General features: G+C 55.1%; 8 protein-coding genes across 8 annotated transcripts; 4 read left to right on the top strand and 4 right to left on the bottom strand.

Annotated features, from left to right (window-relative positions):
* Nucleotides 1-1,810: 1,810 nt before the first annotated feature.
* ISF_06213 (ARP2/3 complex 16kDa subunit (p16-Arc)) lies at nucleotides 1,811-2,628 on the top strand (the record flags this gene model as incomplete). Its single annotated transcript, XM_018849817.1, has 3 exons — nucleotides 1,811-2,065; nucleotides 2,220-2,347; nucleotides 2,415-2,628. The coding sequence occupies 3 exons, from the start codon at nucleotides 1,811-1,813 to the stop codon at nucleotides 2,626-2,628; spliced, it is 597 nt and encodes a 198-aa protein (XP_018702794.1).
* A 179-nt stretch (nucleotides 2,629-2,807) lies between these two features.
* Nucleotides 2,808-3,963, bottom strand: ISF_06212 (Methyltransferase type 12; the record flags this gene model as incomplete). The annotated part of the gene is made up of 2 exons (XM_018849816.1): nucleotides 2,808-3,635; nucleotides 3,712-3,963. 2 exons carry the CDS (start codon nucleotides 3,961-3,963, stop codon nucleotides 2,808-2,810), a joined length of 1,080 nt encoding a protein of 359 aa, XP_018702793.1.
* A 793-nt stretch (nucleotides 3,964-4,756) lies between these two features.
* On the top strand, nucleotides 4,757-7,843 carry ISF_06211 (Adaptor protein complex AP-2, alpha subunit; the record flags this gene model as incomplete). The annotated part of the gene is made up of 4 exons (XM_018849815.1): nucleotides 4,757-5,253; nucleotides 5,311-5,645; nucleotides 5,698-7,625; nucleotides 7,679-7,843. 4 exons carry the CDS (start codon nucleotides 4,757-4,759, stop codon nucleotides 7,841-7,843), a joined length of 2,925 nt encoding a protein of 974 aa, XP_018702792.1.
* A 254-nt stretch (nucleotides 7,844-8,097) lies between these two features.
* On the bottom strand, nucleotides 8,098-11,538 carry ISF_06210 (Nitrilase/cyanide hydratase and apolipoprotein N-acyltransferase; the record flags this gene model as incomplete). The annotated part of the gene is made up of 4 exons (XM_018849814.1): nucleotides 8,098-8,880; nucleotides 8,956-9,048; nucleotides 9,642-10,252; nucleotides 10,302-11,538. The coding sequence occupies 4 exons, from the start codon at nucleotides 11,536-11,538 to the stop codon at nucleotides 8,098-8,100; spliced, it is 2,724 nt and encodes a 907-aa protein (XP_018702791.1).
* Nucleotides 11,539-12,100: 562 nt separating this feature from the next.
* On the top strand, nucleotides 12,101-14,895 carry ISF_06209 (Pre-mRNA 3'-end-processing endonuclease polyadenylation factor; the record flags this gene model as incomplete). The annotated part of the gene is made up of 4 exons (XM_018849813.1): nucleotides 12,101-12,253; nucleotides 12,302-12,399; nucleotides 12,472-13,603; nucleotides 13,660-14,895. The coding sequence occupies 4 exons, from the start codon at nucleotides 12,101-12,103 to the stop codon at nucleotides 14,893-14,895; spliced, it is 2,619 nt and encodes an 872-aa protein (XP_018702790.1).
* Nucleotides 14,896-15,311: 416 nt separating this feature from the next.
* ISF_06208 (vacuolar ATP synthase 98 kDa subunit) lies at nucleotides 15,312-18,153 on the bottom strand (the record flags this gene model as incomplete). Its single annotated transcript, XM_018849812.1, has 5 exons — nucleotides 15,312-15,457; nucleotides 15,514-15,693; nucleotides 15,751-17,778; nucleotides 17,860-17,938; nucleotides 18,025-18,153. The coding sequence occupies 5 exons, from the start codon at nucleotides 18,151-18,153 to the stop codon at nucleotides 15,312-15,314; spliced, it is 2,562 nt and encodes an 853-aa protein (XP_018702789.1).
* An 807-nt stretch (nucleotides 18,154-18,960) lies between these two features.
* Nucleotides 18,961-19,586, top strand: ISF_06207 (Cyanase; the record flags this gene model as incomplete). The annotated part of the gene is made up of 3 exons (XM_018849811.1): nucleotides 18,961-19,016; nucleotides 19,091-19,498; nucleotides 19,565-19,586. The coding sequence occupies 3 exons, from the start codon at nucleotides 18,961-18,963 to the stop codon at nucleotides 19,584-19,586; spliced, it is 486 nt and encodes a 161-aa protein (XP_018702788.1).
* A 678-nt stretch (nucleotides 19,587-20,264) lies between these two features.
* ISF_06206 (Leucine Rich Repeat domain protein) lies at nucleotides 20,265-22,165 on the bottom strand (the record flags this gene model as incomplete). The annotated part of the gene is made up of 2 exons (XM_018849810.1): nucleotides 20,265-21,601; nucleotides 21,664-22,165. 2 exons carry the CDS (start codon nucleotides 22,163-22,165, stop codon nucleotides 20,265-20,267), a joined length of 1,839 nt encoding a protein of 612 aa, XP_018702787.1.
* Between the last annotated feature and the right edge of the window lie 2,144 nt (nucleotides 22,166-24,309).

The raw sequence follows: 24,309 nt of genomic DNA, 5'->3' as shown, positions 1-24,309 counted from the left end.
AAAAGGGCTGGGATTTTTTAATTCTTTTTACTGGGCTTTTCTTTTTCTTCTGGAAAAAGGGGAGACCTTCCATGCTAGCCTGCAAAGGGTCTTTTCCTCCTCTTCTTCCTTCTTGTCCCACCAGCGCCACCGCGCCGCGGGCTTGGGACTTGAAGGGGCCGCTGCCCATCTTGCAGCAAGGATCTTCAAGTTGCAGGACCAACCAACCAAGGAACTTGGGTTGGGAATTACACTTTATTTTGTTTTAATTAGGTTAGACCGAGGCGCTCAAAATCATCGGATGTTGCACCATGAGCAAAAAGGTCCAGGAAACATGCGCGTCGCAAACCAACTGAATATGGAAGGTTACTTGAAACCAAGCAAAAGTGCCAGCCATCCTACGTAGTTATCTGTCAGCCACCCGCGGCGAGGCACAGTCATGAGCAACAAACAGGTGTCCTGAACTTGGCCGTTGGCTCTATCGGCTATTGGTTACGGATACCTATTCTGCTATCAGGGCTGCGGCCTGCGCCTCCATTGAAAGCGAAAAAAAAAAAACTTCAACCCAACATCAGGCGACACTGAAATGCCATCAACGGCCATCCTAGGCAGTGGGGTTCTCATTTTCGGGGACTTTCACGGTCTGCCCGGGCCGTTGCTCGGTGCGGATACACGGTGACGGTCAGTGGCCGCAATCAGCGGTCATGACTTATATCGGGAGATGCCATTCATAACGGTAATGCGCTACTCGACGGAAGGGCTTGATCCTGACACGGCTTGGGAGTGTTAACGGTGGGCCGCTCCTTCTTGGTTGCCCTGACTAGACGAGTCAGCGGACTGTTTCCCTTTTTTTTCTTATACCTTCGCAGTCTCGAGCAAGATGGCTACAGGGCTAGGCTCGTAAATAGAATTTGCGATTACCTTTGCGTGGCAAATGGTCTTGGCTCGTTCATCATTGGTCCATCGCGTGATGCCTCGTTCATCTGCAACACCCGTGTCGCATATCATCACCAAGCTCAGACAGGCAGTGGCTACAGGACAGTCTGTGGCAGTCGGGCTGTGTTCTCCTGTCCATCTCACGATGATTTGCACGTCAATGCGGCTCAAATTACCGTCAATGATGTGAATCGTGCTTCCCTGTCCTGTTGGTCCACTAAGCGTGTTGGCTCCCGGGTAGGCTTCGATGCAACCGGTCTCCTTACTCTCGGAGGCCTCGTAAGCGTTCAAGAGGGCCAGTCCAGACAGGTAGTCAACCTATGAACTCGATTTTGCACGGTACATATAAATCATCACCGCTATATTCAGGACACATGTGCTGGTGCGGTGCTGTTGAGCAACCTGTGATTTATGTACAATCCTTTGGATAGCTAGATGGTTGACTGATCTTGGCTGATACGACGGCGAATTTACGGACGGGGAAAGTCGCGAGGGGCCGTTCAACATACAGAGGTAGAAGACAAAGAAATACAAGCAAGGAGGACATAACTGTAGATAAAACGCTATACTTGCGAACTGCATGTAAGTCAGTCAGTCTACCTGCATTTCGTGATCTTTTGTCAGCCCCGCCCAACCTGCACCAGCCACTCAGCCACAAGGACCCCGCCGAATTGGTGACGCAGCCGGGCCAAGCTTCACCACAGCTTCCACTGCCATCCTCATCACCGTTAACCCCTCGACACCAGCTGCACCGCAACCTAGCTTCTGCTCCAGTCAAACTAGCCATACAAATAGCTGAAATACATACACACGGCCGAACCTACACCTCCCCCGACGCCGATTGTCTTCTGTTCCCGCTCGTCAACGGCCCCCCCAAGCTCCCGCTCCCACCGCCATGTCCATCATCCAACAGCACACGAGCGCGTCGCTCAGCGATGCCTGGCGCACAATCAATATCGATGCCCTGACCGAGGACTCGAGCGTCAACTTCGACACCTCGACCCTGCACCCGCCGCAGCCCGAGATCACCGAGGCCGACGTGCGCGCGTTGTCGGGCCAGGTCCGTCAGCTGCTGCGCGGCGGCGATGCCGAAGGCGCTCTCCGCGGGTGCCTGGAGACGCCGGTATATAACGGAAGTGACGCAGCCAAGGTAAGACGGACAGAAGATGGGATTGCGCGAAAAAAAAAAACAAAAAACGTCTGGTTGGGCTGGATCTGGAACATGCTTCCTGGAGCACCGACATCCACACAACACCGCAAGATGCGAGCAAGTAAATAGATTTGGCTAACTTCCCTCCCCACAGGACGCCCACCTCCAAACAATCACGGAAGTGCTACAGTCCATCAAGGCCAGCGACATGACGCCACTGCTGAAGCGCATCTACGAGTCCCCCGGCGGCAGCGAAAGCCTCGATGTCCTGATGAAGTACATGTACGGTTGACCTAAAAAAACGAGAGATCTTCCCGCGCGCTTGACTAATGGCAAAATCACATCGCAGCTACAAGGGAATGGCCGGATCGCACGGCGGACGCGGAACCAAGGTCACCCCTCAGCCCACCGGCGGCTTCAGCCAGGTCGGCGCACGGCCAGGCGCGTCCAACGAACCGGCGTCGGCTGGCATGAGCGTCATGCTGAGCTGGCACGAGAAGCTAGTCGAGGTTGCCGGACTGGGATGCATCGGCAGAACGATGACCGACTGGCGACGAGTATAACGGGAATGTAGGATCGGAGTAGACGGCAATTGTGCGGATGACGACGACGCATACATGGAATAATTATGAAAAATATAAACTGACTTTCATTCATCCCTTGAAAACGTTTACCGCCTTGTTCTAATGCACGACTCTGTTTTAATTACACTTATGAATACACATGTTGGAGGCTCGCGAGTCTATTTCTGCTCCAGGAGATCCTTCAAGCTCGCCTGTCCGGACCCTCTGGCCAGAGGCTGAGGCTGGTTCTCGCCTTCTCGCCAGCCAATCATGTAAATGATCCTAAACGTGGCCGGGATCGAGCCGTCCTCGTTGCCGTGCAGCTCGCGGTAGATGGCGTCGTTGGCCAGCAGGACGTCGCGGCCGATCGGCCCCATCTCCCTGCCGAGGATGGCGTTGCCCTCGCCCATGGCCTGCAGGTCCTGCATGAGCGCAAAGGTGTCCGGGTAGTCAACGACGATGTCGTCCACGTCGACGGTCAGCATCTTGAACCCCGCGCGCTGCAGCAGGCCGCCAACATCGCGCACGTCGGCCAGCGGGGAGACGTGCGGCGCGATGCCGCCGCGGCGCTCCAGGTCGGCCAGCTGCAGCGAGGTGCGCAGCTCGAAGAGGCTGTCGCCGCCGAGCATGGCGCCGATGAAGGGCGCGTCCGGCCGCAGCAGGCTGTTGACCTGCGCGAGCACGCCGGGCAGGTCGTTGACCCAGTGCAGGGAGAGCGAGCTGAGGACGAGGTCGAACGAGGCCGGGGCGAAGGGCAGCGGCGACTCCTCGTCGTCGTCGAGCACGCGGCGCGTGATGGAGAGCTCCCGGTTGAAGGCGAGGTCGGCGTCGCGGTACAGCAGCGTCTCGGAGGAGTCGACGGCGGTGAGCTCGCCGATGCGCGCGGACAGCGGCGCGGACTCGGGCTTGGCGGGGTTGGGGTCCGGGGTTTCGGCCGTGAGGGCGCGGGCAATGTTGCAGCTGTTGGCGCCGAGGTCGAGCACCTTGGGGAAGTGTCGATTGATGTCCTGGTTGAAGAAACATAGCCCACGTGGTCAGCAAAACAAGTCGAAGCAGGGAGCAGCTCCAAATTGAACGAGTTACCAGTAGTCTTTCCGCCACGCGCATAGCAACCTCGTCCTTGAGGTAGTCAGCCTCCCTGCCCTGCTCAGCATTGGCTCCGGCGCGCTCCTTCTGAAGCCATTTCGTCCGGCGGTTGAAGACTTGGAAGCGCGGGGCGGCGGATGAAGGCACAGCGTAGGCTCGACGATGGCTGAGTTGTGGTGCGCAGCGGTGCAGAGAGGACCGGGGGAGCGCTCTCGCCACGCTATTCAAGTTTTGCCTGCATGTCGACATGACATTACACTGTGATTAGGAAAAAGCCAGCGATATGTGCATGAATGGACGGATGTGCAGAAAAGCTGTGTTGATGTTGAAGGTCTGGAGAAAAGTGATGACCCGCTGTCGTCAGGTACATACCTACAGTGGGGTGCCTGTACCTCTACTAAATGAATGTACTGTATGTACTGATACTGTATGTACAGTACCTCCTTCAGCCAGCCAGGGTCGGTCGACAGTAGCGCCGCCGCCGCCGTCATCCAGGGATGGGATGGCCCAAGACCAAAGACCAGCTGCCAGCGCCCACTTCTTCAACGTCTCCCCTCAAACCGCAATCATTACGCAGCTCGGTGGCCCTGACCTCCTTCGCACGCAGCTCGCCGTGGATTCCGTCGGGCGCTGATCCAAATATCGCATTCTTCTCCTGCAGGACGCTTTTCCCCTGGCCGAAGCACTCCCTCCTCTCCTGTCGGCACCGCTTGTCCGCCATCTGGCTGTCCCCCGTCTCGCCCCTCCTTAAACGAGCGCTGGGCACGCGGACATCTCCAACGGCCCTCCTCTAAAGCTCGCCGTTGCGCCTCCCATGTCATTCTTCGGTGCCTGATTATGCGGCTTCTCCGACGACCTAAAACGAACATACGACTAGTGCACGAATACGAAGCAGGCCTTCCGACTTTTGCTGCGGCGGCCCTTTGCTTCAGTCGCTGAATCTCGGAAAGGGGGACGAACACACACACACACACACACACACGAGACGACAACCTCGGCATTGCGCATATTACCGACCGCCGGATAAATCAAAACGCCCATCATGTCGTCCTCTGGGGGTGGCTTCCTTGGTCGCTCGAGCAGCAGCACCGCCAACATGCGCGGCCTGGTCCAGTTCATCGCTGACCTGAGAAATGCCCGCGCCCGCGAGCTTGAGGAGAAGCGCATCAACAAGGAGCTCGCCAACATCCGCCAAAAGTTCAAGGATGGGAATCTCAGCGGCTACCACAAGAAGAAATACGTCTGCAAGCTCCTGTACATTTATATCCTAGGCTGGGACGTTGACTTTGGCCATCTCGAAGCCGTCAACCTCATCTCCGCGGGCAAGTACTCGGAGAAGCAAATTGGCTACCTGGCCGTGACGCTCTTCCTCCATGAGAAGCATGAGCTTCTCCATCTTGTCGTCAACAGCATTCGCAAGGATCTCCTGGACCACAACGAGCTTTTCAACTGTTTGGCTCTGCATGCCATTGCCAATGTTGGAGGCCGCGAAATGGGCGAATCTCTCAGCAGCGATGTCCATCGACTTTTGATTGCTCCGTGAGTGCTATTGACTGGATGCGCGCAAGCTGAACACTTATTAATGTCTCGATACAGTACGTCAAAGTCTTTTGTGAAGAAGAAGGCGGCCCTCACTTTATTGCGACTGTACCGAAAGAGCCCCGAAATCGTTAGCCCGCAATGGGCTGATCGTCTGGTTCACTTGATGGACGATCCTGATCTCGGCGTTGCGCTTTCTGTCACCTCATTGGTGATGACTGTCGCGCAGGACAGCTTGGATCTGTATAAAGGCGCCTACGCCAAAGCCGCTGCTCGACTTAAGCGCATTGTCATCGATGCCGAGTATACGGCCGATTACTTATACTACAAGGTTCCCTGCCCGTGGCTCCAAGTAAAGCTTCTGAAGCTTCTTCAGTATTTTGCGCCTTCAGGTTTGTTTGCCCAATACGACTGCTACTTGGCATCATAGCTAACCAATTCTAGATGATACCCACGTCCGCAACATGCTGCGAGAAGCCTTGCAAAAGATTCTAAGCTTAGCCACGGAGGGCAGCAAAAACGTGCAGCAGAATAATGCGCAGAATGCCGTTCTCTTTGAAGCAATCAACCTCATCATTCATCTCGACACTGAGCACGAACTCATGGATCAAATCTCGACTCGTCTAGGCCGCTTCATCCAAAGCCGCGAAACCAATGTTCGTTACCTCGGCCTCGAAGCCATGACGCATTTGGCGGCACGCACGCGAACTCTTTCCCCCATCAAGCAGCACCAGAGCATTATTCTTGGATCACTGAAGGACCGTGACATTAGTGTTCGGCGCAAGGGATTGGATCTGCTCTACAGCATGTGCGATTCTACGAATGCTAGAATTATTGTCGGCGAGCTGTTGCACCACCTTCAAAATGCCGACTACGCTATTCGTGAAGAAATGGTGTTGAAGATTGCCATTTTGACGGAAAAGTACGCCACCGATGTCCAATGGTACGTCGACATCTCCCTCAGACTGATTGCCATGGCTGGTGATCATGTTAGCGACGAAGTCTGGCAGCGCGTCACGCAAATCGTAACCAACAACGAAGAACTTCAAATATATGCCGCTCAAAATGCACTGCAGCACATCAAGTCGGACCATTGCCATGAGACACTAGTCAAGATCGGAGCATACATCCTGGGTGAATTCGGCCACCTGGTCGCAGACCAACCGCGATGCAGCCCCATCGAGCAGTTTATGGCTTTGCAAAACAAGCTGGCCTCGTCGTCACCCAGCACGCGTGCCATGATTCTCTCGTGCTTCATCAAATTCGTCAACCTGTTTCCCGAAATTAAGCCCCAACTCGTTCACGTTTTCCAGATCCACAGCCATACCTTGGATTCGGAAATGCAGCAAAGAGCTTGCGAATATCTTACCCTTGCGACACTCCCTACCGATGACTTGCTGAGAACAGTTTGCGACGAGATGCCCCCGTTCCCCGAGAGAGAGTCAGCTCTGTTGTCTCGACTACACCAAAAGCACGCCAATACCAGCGACAGACGCACCTGGGTTGTCGGCGGCAAGGATGCCAACGCGGACCAATCGGAATTGAGCATGGCCAAGCCTGGTCTTAAGCGCTCCTTTAGCTCTGGCAATGCCCTCAATGGAAGCAAAGCGGGACAATCGAACGGAACGAATGATTTGGCGGGATTGGATATGAGCGGTCCGACGGAACCGGCCAAGGCACCGAATCTTGCTAGTGCCGCGCATTTGTCGCCTGGCTGGGAGAAGGGGTACAATCGGCTCCTGCTTCGACCAGAAGGTGTGTTATACGAAGATGGCCAGCTGCAAATAGGCATCCGGTCGGAATACCGCGGCCAAATGGCTTGTATCATCGCCTACTTCAAGAACAAAAACCCTGGCGACATCGCTTCATTCACGACGACCCTGGACTTGGACCCCAGCGAAAAGACCAATTTGACTTGGGATGTGAAAGACTTACCGGATAACAGCCTGGTTGCTGGCGGCCAGTCGCAACAAGTTATCATGTTTGAGGCACAAAAGACATTCGCCAAAAGTCCGACAATCCGAGTCAGCTATCTGGCTGGATCTCTGCAGGCCGTCACGCTCAAGCTTCCGATTGCCATGCACAAGTTTATGGACCCCGCGGAGCTATCGGCAGAGGACTTTTTCAAGCGATGGAAGCAAATCAGCGCCGGGCCAAGAGAAGCGCAAGCGATCTTCGGTGTCCATGCAAAGGCCAAAAACAGGGAGATTACAGAGACATTTGTCAAGAGATCTGTAGAAGGCTTCCGATGGCGTTTGCTGGATATGGTTGATCCCAACCCCAAGAATATTGTCGGTGCCAGTGTGCTCCATACGACACAGGGTGGCAAGTTTGGCTGCCTTATGCGACTGGAGCCAAACTACGGAAGCCAAGTACGTCTTTTTTCTCTTACTCATTCCCTTTTTGTGCTAACATTTACTCGCAGATGATTCGACTAACCATCCGCGCAACTGATGATTCCGTGCCTGCTGTGCTGCTCAAGCTCATGCAAGATCATTTGAGCATGGGTGTTTCTGCAGGCCCGGAGCTTCCCGAACCTCCTACAAGGCAAGAAATATCTGATGCGTTTGGGAATGTGATGGTAATGTGATTGGGCAGAAGCCTTGGCCAGGCTTGTAGAGTGAGGCTGGTGTCGGGGCATACATAAACATATACCCGGATGACAAGGCATTTATTTGTATATGCGCGTGGGAAAAATCTGGCGTTTGGCGGGTCTCAATTGGTAGTTTACAGAGTTGAAAAAAAAAAAATGACGAAGAAAGTACTCGGTGACCGTTACCGTTCGTTCTATGGCCAATATAAACTGTGCGAAACAAGCAGACTGGGAGCAAGGAGCCGGACCTTTCAGAGGAGCAGCTCACACCGCCGCTGAAGCGGCATCTCGCGCCTCACCCGCTCCAGCTCCTCTAGATCAACCTCCACGAACCCAATCTCCCCCTCCGCGCCGTCCGCCGCCGTGCCCTGCTCGTCCGCGACGCCGCCCAGCGCCAGCACCACGCGGCCCCAGGGATCCACGACCATGCTCCTCCCGTAGCTCGCCCTTCGCTCGTTGTGCCGTCCGACCTGCGCCGCCGCCACGACCCAGCTCTGCGTCTCGATCGCGCGCGCGCGCAGCAGCGGCTCCCAGTGCGCCGTCCCCGTGCGCAGCGTGAACGCGCTTGGGTACGTCAGCACCTGCGCCGGGTGCGCGCGCCACCCGCTCCGCGCGCCTGGCCGCGCCAGCGCCGTCGCCGTCTCCGCGAACCGCAGGTCGAAGCAGATCAGGCTGCCGACGCGGCCGACGGGCGTGTCGAACGGCGGCGTGAGCCGGGAGCCGGGACGCACGGTGGCGCTTTCCCGTAGCTCGCCGTAGTCGAAGACGTGCATCTTGTCGTAGGTCGCGGCGTCGTCGACCTCGCCGTCGGGCGCGATGTACAGCGCCCGGTTGACCATCCGCCGCCCGCCGCCCGCGTCTTCGGCGGTCGGCGGCGGCATGTGGTGGATGCCGACGTGGATGCCGACGGCGTGGGCCTTGGCGGCGGCGCGCAGGCCCAGGACGAACGGCGAGGTCGTCTGCGGCCGGGCTAGCTCCAGAGACGTCTTTGCGTCCGGGGCAATGTAATCCGATGCTTCAGGGAGGAAGAGGACCTTTGAGCGAAAGAAAAGGTTCATGGGTTAGTGACAAGACTGCGTTGGCATCGAACCACCACGGCAACCACTTACTTTGGCGCCGCCGGCGGCAGCCTTGGCCACAAGCTTCACACATTGCTCCAGGTTTCCCTTGGGGGACGCCGTGGAGCATATCTGCCCAACTGCCTAAGGGCAAGTCATCGTTATTATGCGTACTAGATGCTTAGGGAGGGGGAACGGCCATACTGCTATCGCCATTCCTGATCAACGAGGGACTGGCTGTATATGTAAATGGCAGGTTGCGAGACCTTGGTCCACTTTTGCGTTGACGCAAGATCCTCATGACCCAATTACATACATGCTACCGGCTTCATCACGATACTTGGTGATCAGAGTCTTTTGATTATGTATTTCATTTGCGCAAGAGCTATTCTCCATTTTCTCTTGTGACCCATCCATCCGTTACTCCAATGCATCAGGCTCAGCCATTCAACCCTAATAGCTACCTACCAATAAACTGCTCTCTCCCTCTGTTCTCTTCCAGGCTTGGAAGGCGCTCCGGTGGCAGATAAAAAAATCCCGCTCCCCAGATACCCTTGAAAAACAAAAAAGATTAAAAACGCCGGGCTAAATAGAATACACCGATAGAAAAAAAAAGGAATGAGACGGTCGAGAGGCACCGCGATGCCACGCTCATCCTGGGCTGTATCCCCATAAAGGGCGTATTATCTGGGGTTCGATGAATCCAAATGCATATACGCGTGCTGGAGCGACTGCACCTCTCGTCCATCCCGCTCTAGAACTGTGATCCAGTCGCGCAGCTGGATATTCCTCCCCTTCTCCTTGTCCTCACGCCACGTACCGAGACGGTTTCTGCCTTCCGTCGTCAGTGCCATATTGTTGGGCCCTGCCTGCACCACGCCATTTATTGTCTTCCCGCCGTCGCCTGTGCCCTTTGAAGGCGTGTTTACGCCGCTGCCCCCTCGGCCAACATTCATCCAATCGTACGTCTTGCGTTTGCTCTTGCCAAACAAGCCGCTCTTGCCTCCCAAACCCGCGAACATGCTACTCGTCATGTTTTGGTTCGCGTGGCTGTTGGCCTCGGCAGCCTTCAGTGCCTGGTTCTTCTTTTGCTCCTTCTTCGTCATCGCCTTGTCGGACTCTGGCGCAACAGTTCCCGGTGTTCCTGGAGCCACGCTGCCTGCCCGTGAACTAGTCCCGGCCGTGTCGATTGTGCCGTCTTTTCGCTTTTGCCTTCTCCGCAAACGGGCTTCTTCCCAGTCGCGCTCTTGTCTAGCCAGCTCACGCATCGTGATTGTCATGAATGAAGAGACTTTCGGTAATTTCGCAGGTTTCGTGTTCAAATCGCCATTCGTTTGATCCGCAGGACCTATAAAGGGTTAGCTGAGCATTTTGAACATGGTGATGGTTGTCCTTACGTTTCCGAGAACCGTCGTCAGCCTCGGAGATGCCCGCTTGGTTGGGCGCATCCACAACCTCGAGCACCTCCTTGTTCATAGGCGCTGCGGCCGGCGCCCACTCTTCTGGTACATCGCCATGTGACGTCTTTTGTCGGTTAAGGGCAATCGTGTTGGCGTCCTCGATGAGTTCTCGTAGTCGTTGCTTTGTGCTTATTGATAGCAGCGCAAGCTGGTCAACCAAGTAGGCGTCGTGGGGTATGAATGATCCCGTGGTGCTAACCGTTGTCGAGTCCGGCCCGGGCTGAGTCTTGACGTTCACGGATGGCGTTGGAAATTGCTCGGGATAGCGCAATTTTCCCGTCGTATACGCATTGTTGCGAAGCTCGAGGTTGAGGTTGAGGTGATGCTCTTGCGCAATCTTTTCCGCTCGCCGATGCATAATAGCCACAAGGAGAAAAGGATTCGCAATCTCCTGCGTTCTTTGGGCTGCTAATCTCATAGCAGACTCTTTCCATGCCCGCTCCGCAGCTTGAGCCTCATATTCTTTCTGAGATTGATCCTTGATCGTTTCGGCGGGCTGATTTGCAGGGCCTGCACCGTAAAACGAACTGGCACCAGACGGCGGATGCACAGCAAATCCCGTGCGCGCATCTTGACTTCTCTCCATCGCACTAGAGTAAAGTTCAGACATGTACTGTTCCTCGGCGCGCAAATCAATACCGGTCCCCGCCAACGAATCGGTAACGTCGTATTCATAGTCCTTTGTCGGCCGCTCCGCAGGGCGTTGAGGCGGACCCATGACGTTCTGTTGCATCTGTTGCTGCCCTTGGCGTAGAGTAGGCGCGAGTGTTGCATTCGTGTATGTTGACATGCCGGGGATTTGTTGATGTTGTTGCATCGGAGAAATGGTCGCGTTTGCAGCAGCAGCAGCAGCAGCGGCGGCGGCCGCTGCTCGAGCTTCGGCAACGTTATAAACAACAGGCGTCGCTTGGCCGTTTGCATAAGGTGTGTTGTAACCGCCCTGCACTGGAGGTGTTTGCGCATACACAGGGGAGCCCGCAGTAACTGGGGGGCTACCTGCTGCACCTGGGCTTGCGGCGTAAGGAGAAACAGGATATGGCGAGCCCGGTTGCGACGCGCCTCCAGCTCTCTTATTAGGTGGGAGCGCGTAGGCTGACTGAGAGCCCGCGGGTGACGGAGTGGGCTGCGGCGGCGAATAGGCCCGCGGCGGTACCTGCGACTGAGGTTGAGCCATGACGATACGGCTCAGGCGCGAAGCCCTGCTGAAGCTGGTAGAGCGTGCGCGATGAAGAAATACGGCTGCTGAAGCCGGTGCGATGATGCATTCAGCAGGCTATAAAGCCCGTCACGTCGGATGCTGCTCGTCCCATTCGACGCGCCGTCTGTGCGAAGGATGTCGCGATTCCTTGAACTGTCTGAATCTCGTTCGTATTGGTAACTGCTGTCCGATACCGTTTGCTAGATGGCGCGCATCAAGATGGAAACTCGAGTGTGTTGTAATGCGATTCGCAAAGGTCGTCGGCTAGGAGGCGTGACAAGTAAGTCGGAAGGTCTGTGTAGCTTGAGTTGGAGCGGATGGAAATTTAAAGTCACGTGAGCTACAGTACTCTACTGCTGTTCGCCGACCATTACCCGCGCGACGAGCTTGAGCTTGCATCGCGTTCTTCGATATCATGATTTTTTTGCGAGTTGCGCATCCCTATACACTGGCGCAATTAAATCGGATTTTTACGGCCATACCTGGCATTGCGTGATATTTTCGCGGGGGAATTGCCGTGTCAAGGACAGGCGCAGCCATGGCGTCGAAACGCAAGGCATCTGCTATGAACGCGGCTGCTTCAGAGGAGCCAGTCGACCCATCCGACGAGCTGGTCTTTTTGTGTTTGGGTGGTGGAAACGAAGTTGGGAGATCATGCCATATTATCCAGTACAAGGGCAAAACCGTCATGGTGAGCAAGAATTCGGCCCCCATTATCAACAAACCTAACAACTCGTAGCTTGACGCCGGCCAGCATCCTGCGTACGATGGCCTTGCCGCACTTCCCTTCTACGATGATTTCGACCTAAGCACGGTCGACGTGCTACTTATCAGCCAGTGAGGATCACTTCACTCCATACCACTGCCTTTAGAGATTGTGTTTGCGCCAATGTTGCTAACATGGCCCAGTTTCCATATCGACCACGCTGCCTCTTTACCTTATGTTTTAGCAAAGACGAATTTCCGAGGACGCGTGTTCATGACGCATCCGACAAAGGCCATTTACAAGTGGCTCATCCAAGATAGTGTTCGCGTAGGCAACACGTCGGCGAATCAGACGACGCAGCCTCTTTACACCGAGCAGGATCATTTAAATACATTTCCACAAATCGAAGCTATCGATTACCATACGACGCACACGATATCCTCTATTCGAATTACACCATACCCCGCGGGCCATGTGCTTGGTGCTGCCATGTTCCTGATCGAAATTGCCGGGCTCAACATCTTTTTCACGGGCGATTATTCTCGAGAGCAGGACCGACATTTGGTCTCGGCCGAAGTCCCCAAGGGCGTTAAAATTGATGTCCTGATTACAGAATCTACATATGGCATTGCGTCGCATGTGCCTCGTCTGGAACGCGAACAAGCCCTCATGAAGTCCATCACAAACATTCTAAACAGAGGCGGCCGAGCACTCCTGCCAGTCTTCGCGCTAGGAAGAGCCCAAGAACTTCTTCTAATCCTGGACGAATACTGGGGAAAGCATGCCGAGTTTCAAAAATACCCAATATATTATGCCAGTAATCTGGCAAAGAAATGTATGCTGATTTATCAGACCTACGTTGGTGCTATGAACGATAACATCAAGCGACTCTTCAGAGAACGCATGGCCGAAGCCGAATCATCAGGACAGGTTGCTGGGGCTGGGGGTCCTTGGGACTTTAAATATATTCGCTCGTTGAAGAACCTGGATCGCTTTGATGATGTCGGGGGCTGTGTCATGCTTGCGAGTCCGGGTATGCTGCAAAACGGCGTCAGCCGCGAGTTGTTTGAGCGCTGGGCGCCAAGCGACAAGAACGGTGTCATCATCACGGGTTACAGCGTGGAAGGCACCATGGCACGCCAGATTATGAAAGAACCAGAGCAAATTCAGGCCGTCATGTCGCGAAGCATTGCGGGCGCGAGAAGAGCACCGGGGGGAGATGGCGAGAAAGTCATGATCCCGCTGCGATGTAGCGTGCAAGAATATTCTTTTGCTGCGCACGTCGATGGTGTCGAGAACCGCGAGTTCATTGAAGAAGTCGCCGCGCCAGTAGTGGTATGTTTCTTTAAGTGCTGTTGTTCCCCGTTGACGCAACTGCTAACCGTTAGTAGATCTTGGTGCATGGTGAGCAGACTAATATGATGCGTCTGAAGTCAAAGCTGCTGTCACTCAATGCCAACAAGACAGTCAAGGTGAAAGTTTACTCACCTCGCAACACCGAAGAGCTACGCATCCCATTTAAAGCCGACAAGATTGCCAAGGTCGTGGGCAAGCTCGCCTCCATCCCGCCCCCACGGCCTATTGGACCCGACGCCGATGGCAGCGCCGTTGGCGGCCCGCTCGTCTCGGGCGTCCTGGTCCAAAACGACTTCAAGCTTTCCCTCATGGCGCCCGAAGACCTCCGCGAATACGCCGGCCTCAACACCACCACGATTACCTGTAGGCAACGACTGACGCTAAGCGCCGCCGGCATCGACCTTATCAAGTGGGCGCTCGAGGGCACCTTTGGCGCTGTCGAGGAACTGCCCGAGATGCGGCACTTGCACGTCCCCGCTAGCAAGGCCATGGACAAGAAAGACACCGAAGGCGCCGCAGATGACGAGGATGACGAGTACAACCCGGAAGCGGCGCAGGAAGAAGAGCAAGAGGAGGCCGACGAGGAGGTCCCCGGCCTCGTAGCGGCGTACCTCGTCATGGGCTGCGTCACCGTGCGCTACCGCACCAACGGCGAGGTGGAGCTCGAGTGGGATGGCAACATGCTCAACGACGGCATCGCCGACTCGGTCATGGCCGTACTTCTCTCCGTCGAGAGCTCCCCGGCAGCCGTCAAGAAATCCTCGGGTAAGTGCGGCCACCACCACGCCCACTCCCCTTCCGCGAACTCAGAAGCGGGCTCTCCGCCGGATGGCATTAACCCGCACGCGCGAGTCTCGTCGCAGGACCGCCTCGAGCGGCTGTTCTGGTTCCTCGAGGCCCAGTTCGGCGCCGACAACGTCACCCCCGTCGAGACGCCCCGGCTTCCCGCAGTGCCTGCACTTCCGTCACCGCCGCCGGACGACGATGTCAAAGCCAACGCTAACGGTGACGCCACCGGCGATGATGCCATGGACCTCGAGCAGGGCGGCGCAGACGAGGAGGCGGCCCTGGGGCAGCGCCAGCGGAAGGAGCTGGAGCGTCTGCACAAGCTCGGCATCCCCGTGCCGGGCGTTTCTGTCAGGGTGGACAGCATGACGGCGACGGTTTGGCTTGAGGACCTTGAGGTTGAGAGCAGCAAGCCGGTTTTTGCGGACCGCGTGCGCGCCGTCGTCGAGCGCGCCGTGGAGGTGACGGCGCCGCTGTGGGGATGAACGGGAAAAGGCGGAAGAAAAGAGGTCGGCAAAGCAGCCAACGGCCCGCTTGAAAGATGAGAACATGTAACAATATTTATTGAGTGTATGGGAGACGGGATCAGCTTCTCCCATGGATAGAAATGTGGCATTAAATATACCAACGATAATACAATCATGAGTTTTCTGTCCCTTCCTCCGTATCTTCGCATGGTCTGGATTTCGAGGGGCCGCCGGTAGATAGGTATGTAGGTGTATGTATGTAATGATGAGTTGTTATTACAGCAAAACGTCCAGGTTCGCAGAATTTACATAGCTCTAGCGAATGCAGCAGGCTCGACAGCACAACCGTCTCTCAATAATGCACTTTGATAATATGAGAAAATAAGAGCAAAAACAAAACAAACTAGACTACAGTGGAGGAGGTCGGGGCATGTCTAACCCAGATACTCCTTGAGCTCTTCCGACTCTTCCAGGAGCGTTGCAAACGAAAACGGCACAAAAGGCCACCCCGCAAACTCGGCAAATTTGGAAAAGGACTCAACCCAGGCCAGACGCAGCGAGTGTAGCATAGCGCTGGTGCCTTCCATGCATACTAGAATAGCAATGGCTATAGAGAGGAGGGGGGCTGGGGCGTACTTAGGAAGAACCACATGTAGAAGCCGACAACAATGGCAATGACGCCCACAACGCCGGTCATGGGAAGGCAGAGACCAATCGTCATCGTCCACAGGACGACGCTGAGCTGCTGATGGGCCAGGGAGAGGGCCCATAGACGCAGATAGGAAGCAGTGTGGGAGACGCAGTTCAGGCAGAATTCTAAATGAAATATTAGCAAATTGTCCAGGTGCTTCCAGTGTTCATTGTATTACTGACCAATAGTGTGAATGACTTGGTGAATCATGACCTCGCCAAATTCGAACTCCTCGTGCTCATCGTCGACGTTTTGCGAAATCATTGCCACGCCGTCGCCATCGTCAATGCTATTGCCGTGACCGCCTCCATGAATCAAACCTTGACCCTCCTCGTCGTCATCCAGGGCGCTGACGCGGGATGTCTCGCCAATGCCACGGTAGCCCTTGGCGCGAGCCCGGTTGTTCTCCCAGCGGAGGTAGAACGGCTTGAGGAAGAGCAGCACGGGCACCTGGGCAAATGCCAGAAGGAGTAGGCCAACCTGCACGTATTCTTGTCCGGCATACAGACGCTCTCCGTTGGGAAGGGTACCCGGTTGCAGGAACATATAAATCAGCATGTTGAGCAGACCAGGAGCAGGCTTCCCGATGGCGTTCCAGTCCACGGTCCACTTGTAAATGATGCAGACGACAAGGTAGCCGAAGATGGACTGGAAGAAGATCATGCCAGGAATAAAGTTGCCCCAGATATCGATGGGTTTGCGGAAGTGCCTGGCATTGATATAGGAGAAGATGAGGGAGTATGTCATGTGGGCCCAACCCAGCAGGATACTCATCTTCATCTTGTAACTGTTGCTGAAGAGGAGATCGTTATCGGTACCGTGCCAGGCAGAGTCAAGGCCAAACGGATAACGGTATCCGTGCTCGCTGAGCGTGCCTTCAATGGTCTCGCCTTCTTTGAAACCAGTCTCAGGCACCTTAAACTCCCAAGCGCTGGGGAACAGCGTCATGGACTTGGAGAAGGCATCATTGTAAATAAGACCGGTGAACAGAGAGAACACAGCCATGACCAAGGCGATGTAGCGTCCGTAGAAGACCATGGCGAACAGCTCAAAGGTGACCTTCTTGAGCGAGCGCTCCCAGTAAATCATGGCCAGCGCAGCGGACAGCATGATGACGGCATGGCCAAAATCACCAAACATGACGGCAAAGAGGAAGGGGAATGTGACAATAACCGGCATAGCAGGGTTGACTTCCTGGTAAGTGGCGGTACCATAGGCATTGACAATGGTCTGGAAGCCATCGGTGAACTTGTTGGTTTTGAGGTACGTGGGTGGCTTCTTGTTCGTGCGAATCTCGTTGATGATGGAGGGGACCGAAAGACCGGCACGGTTGGTGACGTCTTGCAGAGTCGATCTGATGAGAGGCAGGTCGTTGGTCGGGCACCACCCCTCGGCAATCAGAGTACGACGGGCTCTGTCGTAAGAGAAGAGGTTGAGTGTGCCATAGACGGCCTTTTCCTTGGCAATAAGCACCATCCAAGCCGACAGCGACTGGGAGATTTGGTTGAGCTCGGCCTGGAGAGTAGCCTGCGTGTTCTGGAGCACATTCTGCACGTCCTGGAGCCTGCTGTTAACCTCGTGGATCTGGTCGCGGCGCAGATCGCTGTTCTCGTCGACGCTGTACACCTCTGCTCCCATAGACTCGGAGATCTTGCGGATCTTGGCAAGAATCTCCTTTCCGTGCGCAAAGATGACAAACACGTTCTTGTCGACGGCCTCGTTGTTGGCCGGGTTGACGAGCGGCTCCGGGATCTCGGACTGGTTCATGTACAGGTTGCCGCGGAGGGTGCGCCAGAGGATGCGCTCAAAGGCGCCGACGCGGTCGCGGGCGATGACGCCGGCGACGAAGCCAATGTTCATGCCGCCAAAGGAGCGCTCGACCTCGGGAGCGGCGCGGTGCTGCTCCACGTCGGCGAGCAGCGGGGCGTCGTCGTTGTCCATCGAGGCGCGGATCTCCTCGACGTTGCCGTGCGCGCGGTCGAAGAAGCTGCCGGCCTCGCGCAGGACCCAGCGCCACTCGGTCAGGTCGCCCTCGCGCTTCTTGAGCGTCTCGTAGCTGTCGTTGAGGGCCGACACGCGCTGCTCGAGCTTCTCGCTGCGCTCGGCGAGCTCGTCAATCTCGGTCGTGGAGGGCGAGGCGAGGCTCTCGGTGTCGAGGTCGAGCTTGCGCAGGGCAATTCCAGTCTTTTCCATCTGCGAGTTGAAGTAACCTGGAATTCGGAGCTGCGGGTTAGCAAGTTTGGGACTGGGCGAGGGTCGTGTTTCTGGGCAGCGGGAATATGGCTACATACGCAGCTGTCGCTCCACGTTATCGAGGCGTCGAATCTCCTGGGTGTATGTGCGTTGAAAGGCGCTAACATCTTCGTTGAGCTATTGATGATGATGGGGTTAGAAAATCTCGGGATGTTGACGGTATTGGCCGGCGGGTGGACGCTCCGGCGTCTGAGGTTCCTTACATCTCGGAACTGGCAGAGGCCAAGCTCTCCCAGCGCAGTGACGACCTCGCGACCAATTTCGTTGGAGACATAGAGCTGCACCATGCTCATGTCCGCAGAGCGGAAGGGGGTGTCCTGTTTAGGAGCCATGGCGATGGAGCTTTTCAATCGCCAGATGCTCTTGTCCAGGTGGTGGTGTCTTTGTAGCTTGTAGTCGGTTGAGAGATGCCTAGCTTGTTACGTAGTTCTAGCATGGGAGGGAGGCAGCACGCTAAACCGGGTGAGTCACGTGACGCATCCACGTCACAGTAGCCGCACTGTACTCCGTACTTCACGTACCAGGGAACAGCTGCTTGGTGTCAATGGTATCCAACGTCAGTCAGACTTACTAGCTTGCGCGGCGAAGACGTCGGACAAACTTAGATTTCGATTTCCCGACTTCATTTCGCCGCAGCGCCCATTTAGAGATCCCCCCTCTACATTTGGTTGGGGCCGTCGCCTGATTGGCGGCCATACAGCCCGCCCACGTCACTGTTGCATGTACTGTACTATTCCGCCCAATCCGAACAGGATCCTCTTATTGTTGATGCTCTGAATTGAAGGATTAACAGTGGAATGCTGAGCCTAGATCGGCTTTTATGGCCCTACTTTCTGCAGTGAGCCGTTTCATTCGCACCAAACTCGGTCTCGCGGAATTCGGCCTTCTTGCCCCATGCACTTATCAACTTATCTATAACGGCATTGCAACGTGAGCCTTTGCCGACAACGCTTCCCCTCTTCTAGCCCCCCGCAGGCGAGGTGGTATAAATACATCCCGCGCGGATGAGGGCTTACACGGTTCGTAGTTGTAAACATCATCATCAAAGAAATAGCGTTGCAAGCTGCTGCATCCAAGCACGGCTCTCTCCACATCATAAATTCTCCGTCATCCAGTGAAACATATCGAAATCCACCAACATGCCTGAACCAAACAGACTTGCCAGTCTTGACGCAAGTACTTTGCTCATCAGCGAGTTTATAACACCAATCTTGCTAACCTTCATCGACCGTTGCAGACGTCCATCGTGGAGCGCCTGCCCCAATATAGCCAGGTGCTCTTCGCGGCCAAGACGGCCAAGAAGCTCACCTTTGCCGAGATCGCCTCCCACCTCGGGCGCGACGAGGTCGCCTGCGCCGCGCTCTTCTACGGCCAGGCCCAGGCCTCGGCCGAGGACGTGTCCCGGCTGTCCGAGCTGCTCGGCGTGCCCGCCGAGACCCTGGCGGCGCAGATGATGGGCTTCCCGGACCGCGGCCGTGCGGGGCCCATGCCGCCCGTGGAGCCGCTCATCTACCGGCTGTACGAGATCGTGCAGAACTACGGCTACTCCTTCAAGGCGGTGCTCAACGAAAAGTTTGGCGACGGCATCATGAGCGCCATCAACTTTAGCGCAAAGGTCGACAAGGAGGTCGAGGAGAATGGCGATCAGTACGCCGTCATAACGATGCGAGGAAAATGGTGCGTCTTCTCATACGCATTAGAGCTTCTTTCCTACTTTTTTTTATCGACTAATTTGGTATTTAGGCTCGCGTATTCTCGTTTTTAGAGAACCTCTTTGTACAGGTGAACGGGCTATCTGAATTGTAGATGTTACTGAAATACTTATTTGCTGGCATATGATAAGATTCGAAATTGTCTCGAGACCAGGAAAAGGTCGGATTGATCTATCCAACAACATAGGAAAACGGCCTGTTTAGTAAATTAAAATTGACCTATGTATTCTACCACCTGACGGTACTACATAGAGTATCTGATAAACTTTTCCAGAAAGAGCAAATTGTGAATTCTACCATCCAAATGAAACTGTCCAGAGTCCCGCGCGAGCGACCATGCTTTTGAATTTCAAGGGTATCCTTACATGCAGCAGCCAAGATGGGGCAAAGAAAACATAATCGACGCCGTCTTCAAAGGAATCAAAATGCCTTTTGGTGGTACGCTTTCCTCCATGCAGCTTTTTCGTCGCAAGAATCCGATCCATACAGATACAGAAATGAAATAATAAAAGGAAAAAAATACAGCCACCAGAATGATAAAGAGCAAATCCAGAGCGCCTTTCGTTTGACATAAGTACCGTGAGTGAGGAGGGATGATGCCGTTTTTCTTGGTAAAGATATAGTTTTTTGCATGTTAACTTTCGTCAACTTTCGTCAACTTTCGTCATGTCGTAATGTCGTAGTGGTGTGCATTTTGTTGCTAAATTCAGTCGCGAATAAATTGTGAACGCTCAAAGTCGACGACCAAACATGTAAGATCCGTACATGCCTCCCACTTCTGAGACGACAGTAGGAATCTTGCGCATTCCCCAACTCTTCGCGCCCATCTTCCAGGAGCGGTGACCGTGGTCAAAGTTGTCTTCATCGGTATCGATGCGTCTAAGCCAGTAACGGCTACCAAATTCGTGCGCCAGCCACCCAACGCGCTGCAGATTCTTGTTAACCTTGGCGGCGCGCTCATACGCACGCTCAGAGAGCTCCACGACGTGGAGAGGAGCAGAGGCCGAGGCGAGCAGGGTGCTAGCACTACCAATAATGGTCTCGACGTCACAAATGTCAATGTACTTGAGGGTGTGAGTCTGCCACTGCTGGTCGCGGAAGAACAGGCGGTGAATGTCGCTCATCGCGAGGCCCCGACCGACGGCCAGCTCTTCCAGCGTCTGCGACAACCTGGTCAGCTGTTCGATATGGGAAGAGTCCATTCTGCTGCCTCGAAGGTTCAGGGACTTGAGGGTGGGCGGCAGGTTGGGCAGAAGAGCGTCGAGGTCACTCTTGCCCAGCAGCAAGTGAGTGCTGGGATCGGCACCCAGGCTCAAGAAAACTAGGTTTCTGGCAGCAGGGTGGGAGGTGATAAATTTGGTGACAACATCGGCAGACAGCTCCTTGCACTTTGCAAGGTTCAAGTGCGTAAGTTGGGCAGATGCAGGAATAGAAAGAAGCGCCTTGTCCGTGACTCGGGTTCCGGCAAGATCGAGGTGGGTGACGCGGGGCATTCTGGGGAGAATGGTCTCAAAGACAGAGGAAGGTAGGCTCAGAGACTTGTGGAAGGAGAGTTTGGTGATGCTGAGAGTCTCGGGCCAAGGGTCGTCGAGAATGGCCAGGAAGGATTTCTTAAAAGCAAGAGACGAACAGCCGCAAAAATCGATCGAGGTCAGAGAGGGCATATCGAACAACAACTTGCGAAGGACATCGGGGCCGAGGTCATCATCAATGTACTCTTGGGCGAGAAATTCTTGCAAGTAGGGAGTCAGGGCGAGACACTGAAACAGAGTCTCGCTGGTGAGATTCTGGGCCTGCAGTCGCTCGGCAGCGGTAGAGAACATGATGGAGGGGTTGAAGTGGCTGAAGTCGAGGCGGCGGACGATAGTGGCGAGGACGGGGTATTCGGTGATGGTGTTGAGAAACTTGCGGAAGATGCGAGAGTGAGGAATGGTTATGTGGCGATAGAGGGTGGTGAGAGTAGCGGCATGGATGGCGCGCGAGGTACGCAGAAGCGACATGAGGTCGGTATTGCGGGTGGTGAGGCCGTTGGGAGGGATCTCAACGACGAGAAGATCGATGATAGCACCTGAGAGCAAGTTAGCAACATGGAGGGCGGATCCGGACGGGTGGCGGATTCTCTGTACATACCTAGGATCTCGCTTGGCAGTCTCTCAAGAGGCGCGTCAGAGGTGGGATAGACGCCAGTGGGCGGCGCTTCGACTACGGGGGCCGGTTTCTCCCATGTCATATGCAGATTGCGCAGGTCATCGCAGCTGCGGCTAGCAACCCTGCTCCCTTTGATGGGGATCTCGCGCCAGCCCTTGAAGCCCTCGGCGGGATACCAGAAGCCATGAAGCTTGGAGTTGGGCTGAGTGACAGGAGGCTGGAAGACGGGCGGGGGGCTCTCAACGTCGGGAGAGCCGGATTCGTCAAAGACGTCGACGGGAGTGTCGATGTAGGAGGAGATTTTGGATCGAGTAAAGGTCTGGGCGAAGCCGTCGTCGTTTTCGCGGACGGAGGAGAAGGAGGAGCGCGAGGTAGCCTCGGAGGCGGAAGGGGACATTGCGCGGGCCATGCTGGTGCCCTTGACAAACATGGCAGTGTCGAAGTCGAACACCTTGCGGCGCTCGGCTCCCGGAGGCACGGCCATGTAAGTTGTCGGGGGGGTTGTTTGCGGGGGTTGGTCGGGAGGTTTGTGGTGTTTGTTCTCAGATGGGAGCAGCAGCTGAGAGCTTTGATATTCGTCTCCGGTAAGCTGCTGGTGGCTGGTTGACGAGAGAAGACTGTTGTTTAGAGGAAAAGGAGCGAGAGTGAGTCGCGGGGTTGAGGGGGCGTGTTTTGGTGCGAAATGTCTTGTGTCACTCTTCGATGGCTTGGAGTAGTCCTGGTGGTGGTGGCGTTGGGAACGGAGTGGTTGTAGTAAGAGTGGGTGGTGGGCGTAGTAGACAAAATGGCCAGCGTCGGCTTTAGCCTGCAGTTGGTCGGTGACCGGTGATGCTCGTCTGTGGTGTTTAGCGTGGACAGATATTAAGTTTATGCATCAGCACAGAGAAGCTTGCGAGTCACCAATGGGGTGGTGAAAGTCGGAGCAGAAGAGGAAAATCGATAGGAGAAGAAATGAAAACAATTCCAGTGTGGTGGAGGAAGGAGGGCGGGAAACAGGCGAGGAAGGGGCATCGATGGTTTTATGAAGACGAGTCGTGGGCTTGGTCTTACGAGGAGAAGGACCTTGTTAGGCTGGATTGACTGGAGACGGTTCCGAGATGGGGGCGTGTCGCAGTAAAAAAGACGAAGAAAAAAAAATATTTTATTAGTTGAAATTAGGTAGGTGCCTAGCTTGAGAGTGTTGGGTCAGGTGGTGTCTGCGCCAGCGCCATTGTCGCGGGGTCAGCGGGCACTACTTGGTGGAAAGCAGGTCGACAACAGCATGTTTGAGAGAGGTTAGAGTTAGGTAATAAAGTATACAACGAGTTGGATTTCTCGAGTAATTTTTTTCTTTAATTAAATATCGTGGCTTTGAACAAACGGGTTAAAAGGGTTTGCAGACATGATACGAATACTTACTGCGAACAGGTAAGTAAGCAGGTCCCTCGACCGCTGCGGAGCCCGTCTCGTGTAGGTCCTCCGCTAACGCCGCCCGGAATGCGAGGCCGCTGCCAAAAGGAATAAGGAATTTCGCTAGAAAAATGTTCATCTGGGGTGGGTGGCGCCACATTAGCAGGCCCTACTAACCCCTACCATTTTTTCGCCTTCCGTTCTTCCAGGTTCTATCCCAGCTTTTTCCAAGGGCCCTACCAGAACGCTAGCATCACCGTCACATTTCCACCAGCCAACCGTGTTGTACATACATCTTGATGCTGCTGGACATCATCACCACGGCCCGTCAGTCACTTCTCACATCTCTTTCTCGAGCCATCTGCGAGCACTTCGTACTACCTATGTGCTCCCTATCCCTACATACCGTCGTATCCGACGTCGGCCTGGGCCGCTGCAACGCTCAGGAATAAGCTTAGACAGCACTGAGACAGGCATCTCCAGGGGCAGAAAAAACGTCTGTGCTCACATTGCTTGCCCAGCTGGTGAGCAACAATTGCCGGTCCATCTCCATCTCCATAGCCTCACTCTCCTCTTAAACCCCGACTCGTTTGCCAGTCCTGCTGCGCAACGTCTCGTAATCCAAGTCATGTGAGACGTCCCGAGATGCTGGGACGCAAGAGCGCACCGAGTACCGCAGCAACAGGGAAGGCGGGACACACTTTGCCCCAGCCGCGCAGCTCGACGATTTGTTTTTACTTTGGTCTCTCCAATAAAGTCTGTCCTCCGCATCACAGCCCATCGCCGCATCGTGGTCCCCCCAGCCTCCGCATCCGCCTCCGCCTCTACTAGCCTGCAGGGCACGGCCTGGATGACCGTCCTTGTTAGTCATGGAAACTTGCCCTTGCCCAGTCTCAACAATTCAGAGCCAAGCAGCAAGTCGTTTCCTTTGCCAGCATGTCAATTGCTGCTACCTTGTTGTCTCACTTGATCTCACCGCCGTCATCTCATCACTCATCTCACAATGCATCTCACACTCACCTCGTCCACGCCTACTCACTGAGAAGTTTCACGCCTCTTCCAGCCATGTCTGGTAAAGATCTTCTTATTAATCATTGCGTACACCGTTCTTTGTAGGTCCCACCATCGCTAGCTCTTAGCCCATCTCACACTACCCCAACTTGTTCCCCTCGTCACGCGCTCCTCCCCTGCAGCTAACAGCCAGCATCTGCCACACCACCACCATCACCACACTCACAC

The sequence above is a fragment of the Cordyceps fumosorosea genome (assembly GCF_001636725.1).
Source record: "Cordyceps fumosorosea ARSEF 2679 chromosome Unknown scaffold_16, whole genome shotgun sequence".
NCBI lineage: Eukaryota > Fungi > Ascomycota > Sordariomycetes > Hypocreales > Cordycipitaceae > Cordyceps > Cordyceps fumosorosea.
Note: the sequence above shows the minus strand (reverse complement) of the source record. Positions and strands in the feature narration are given on the sequence as shown.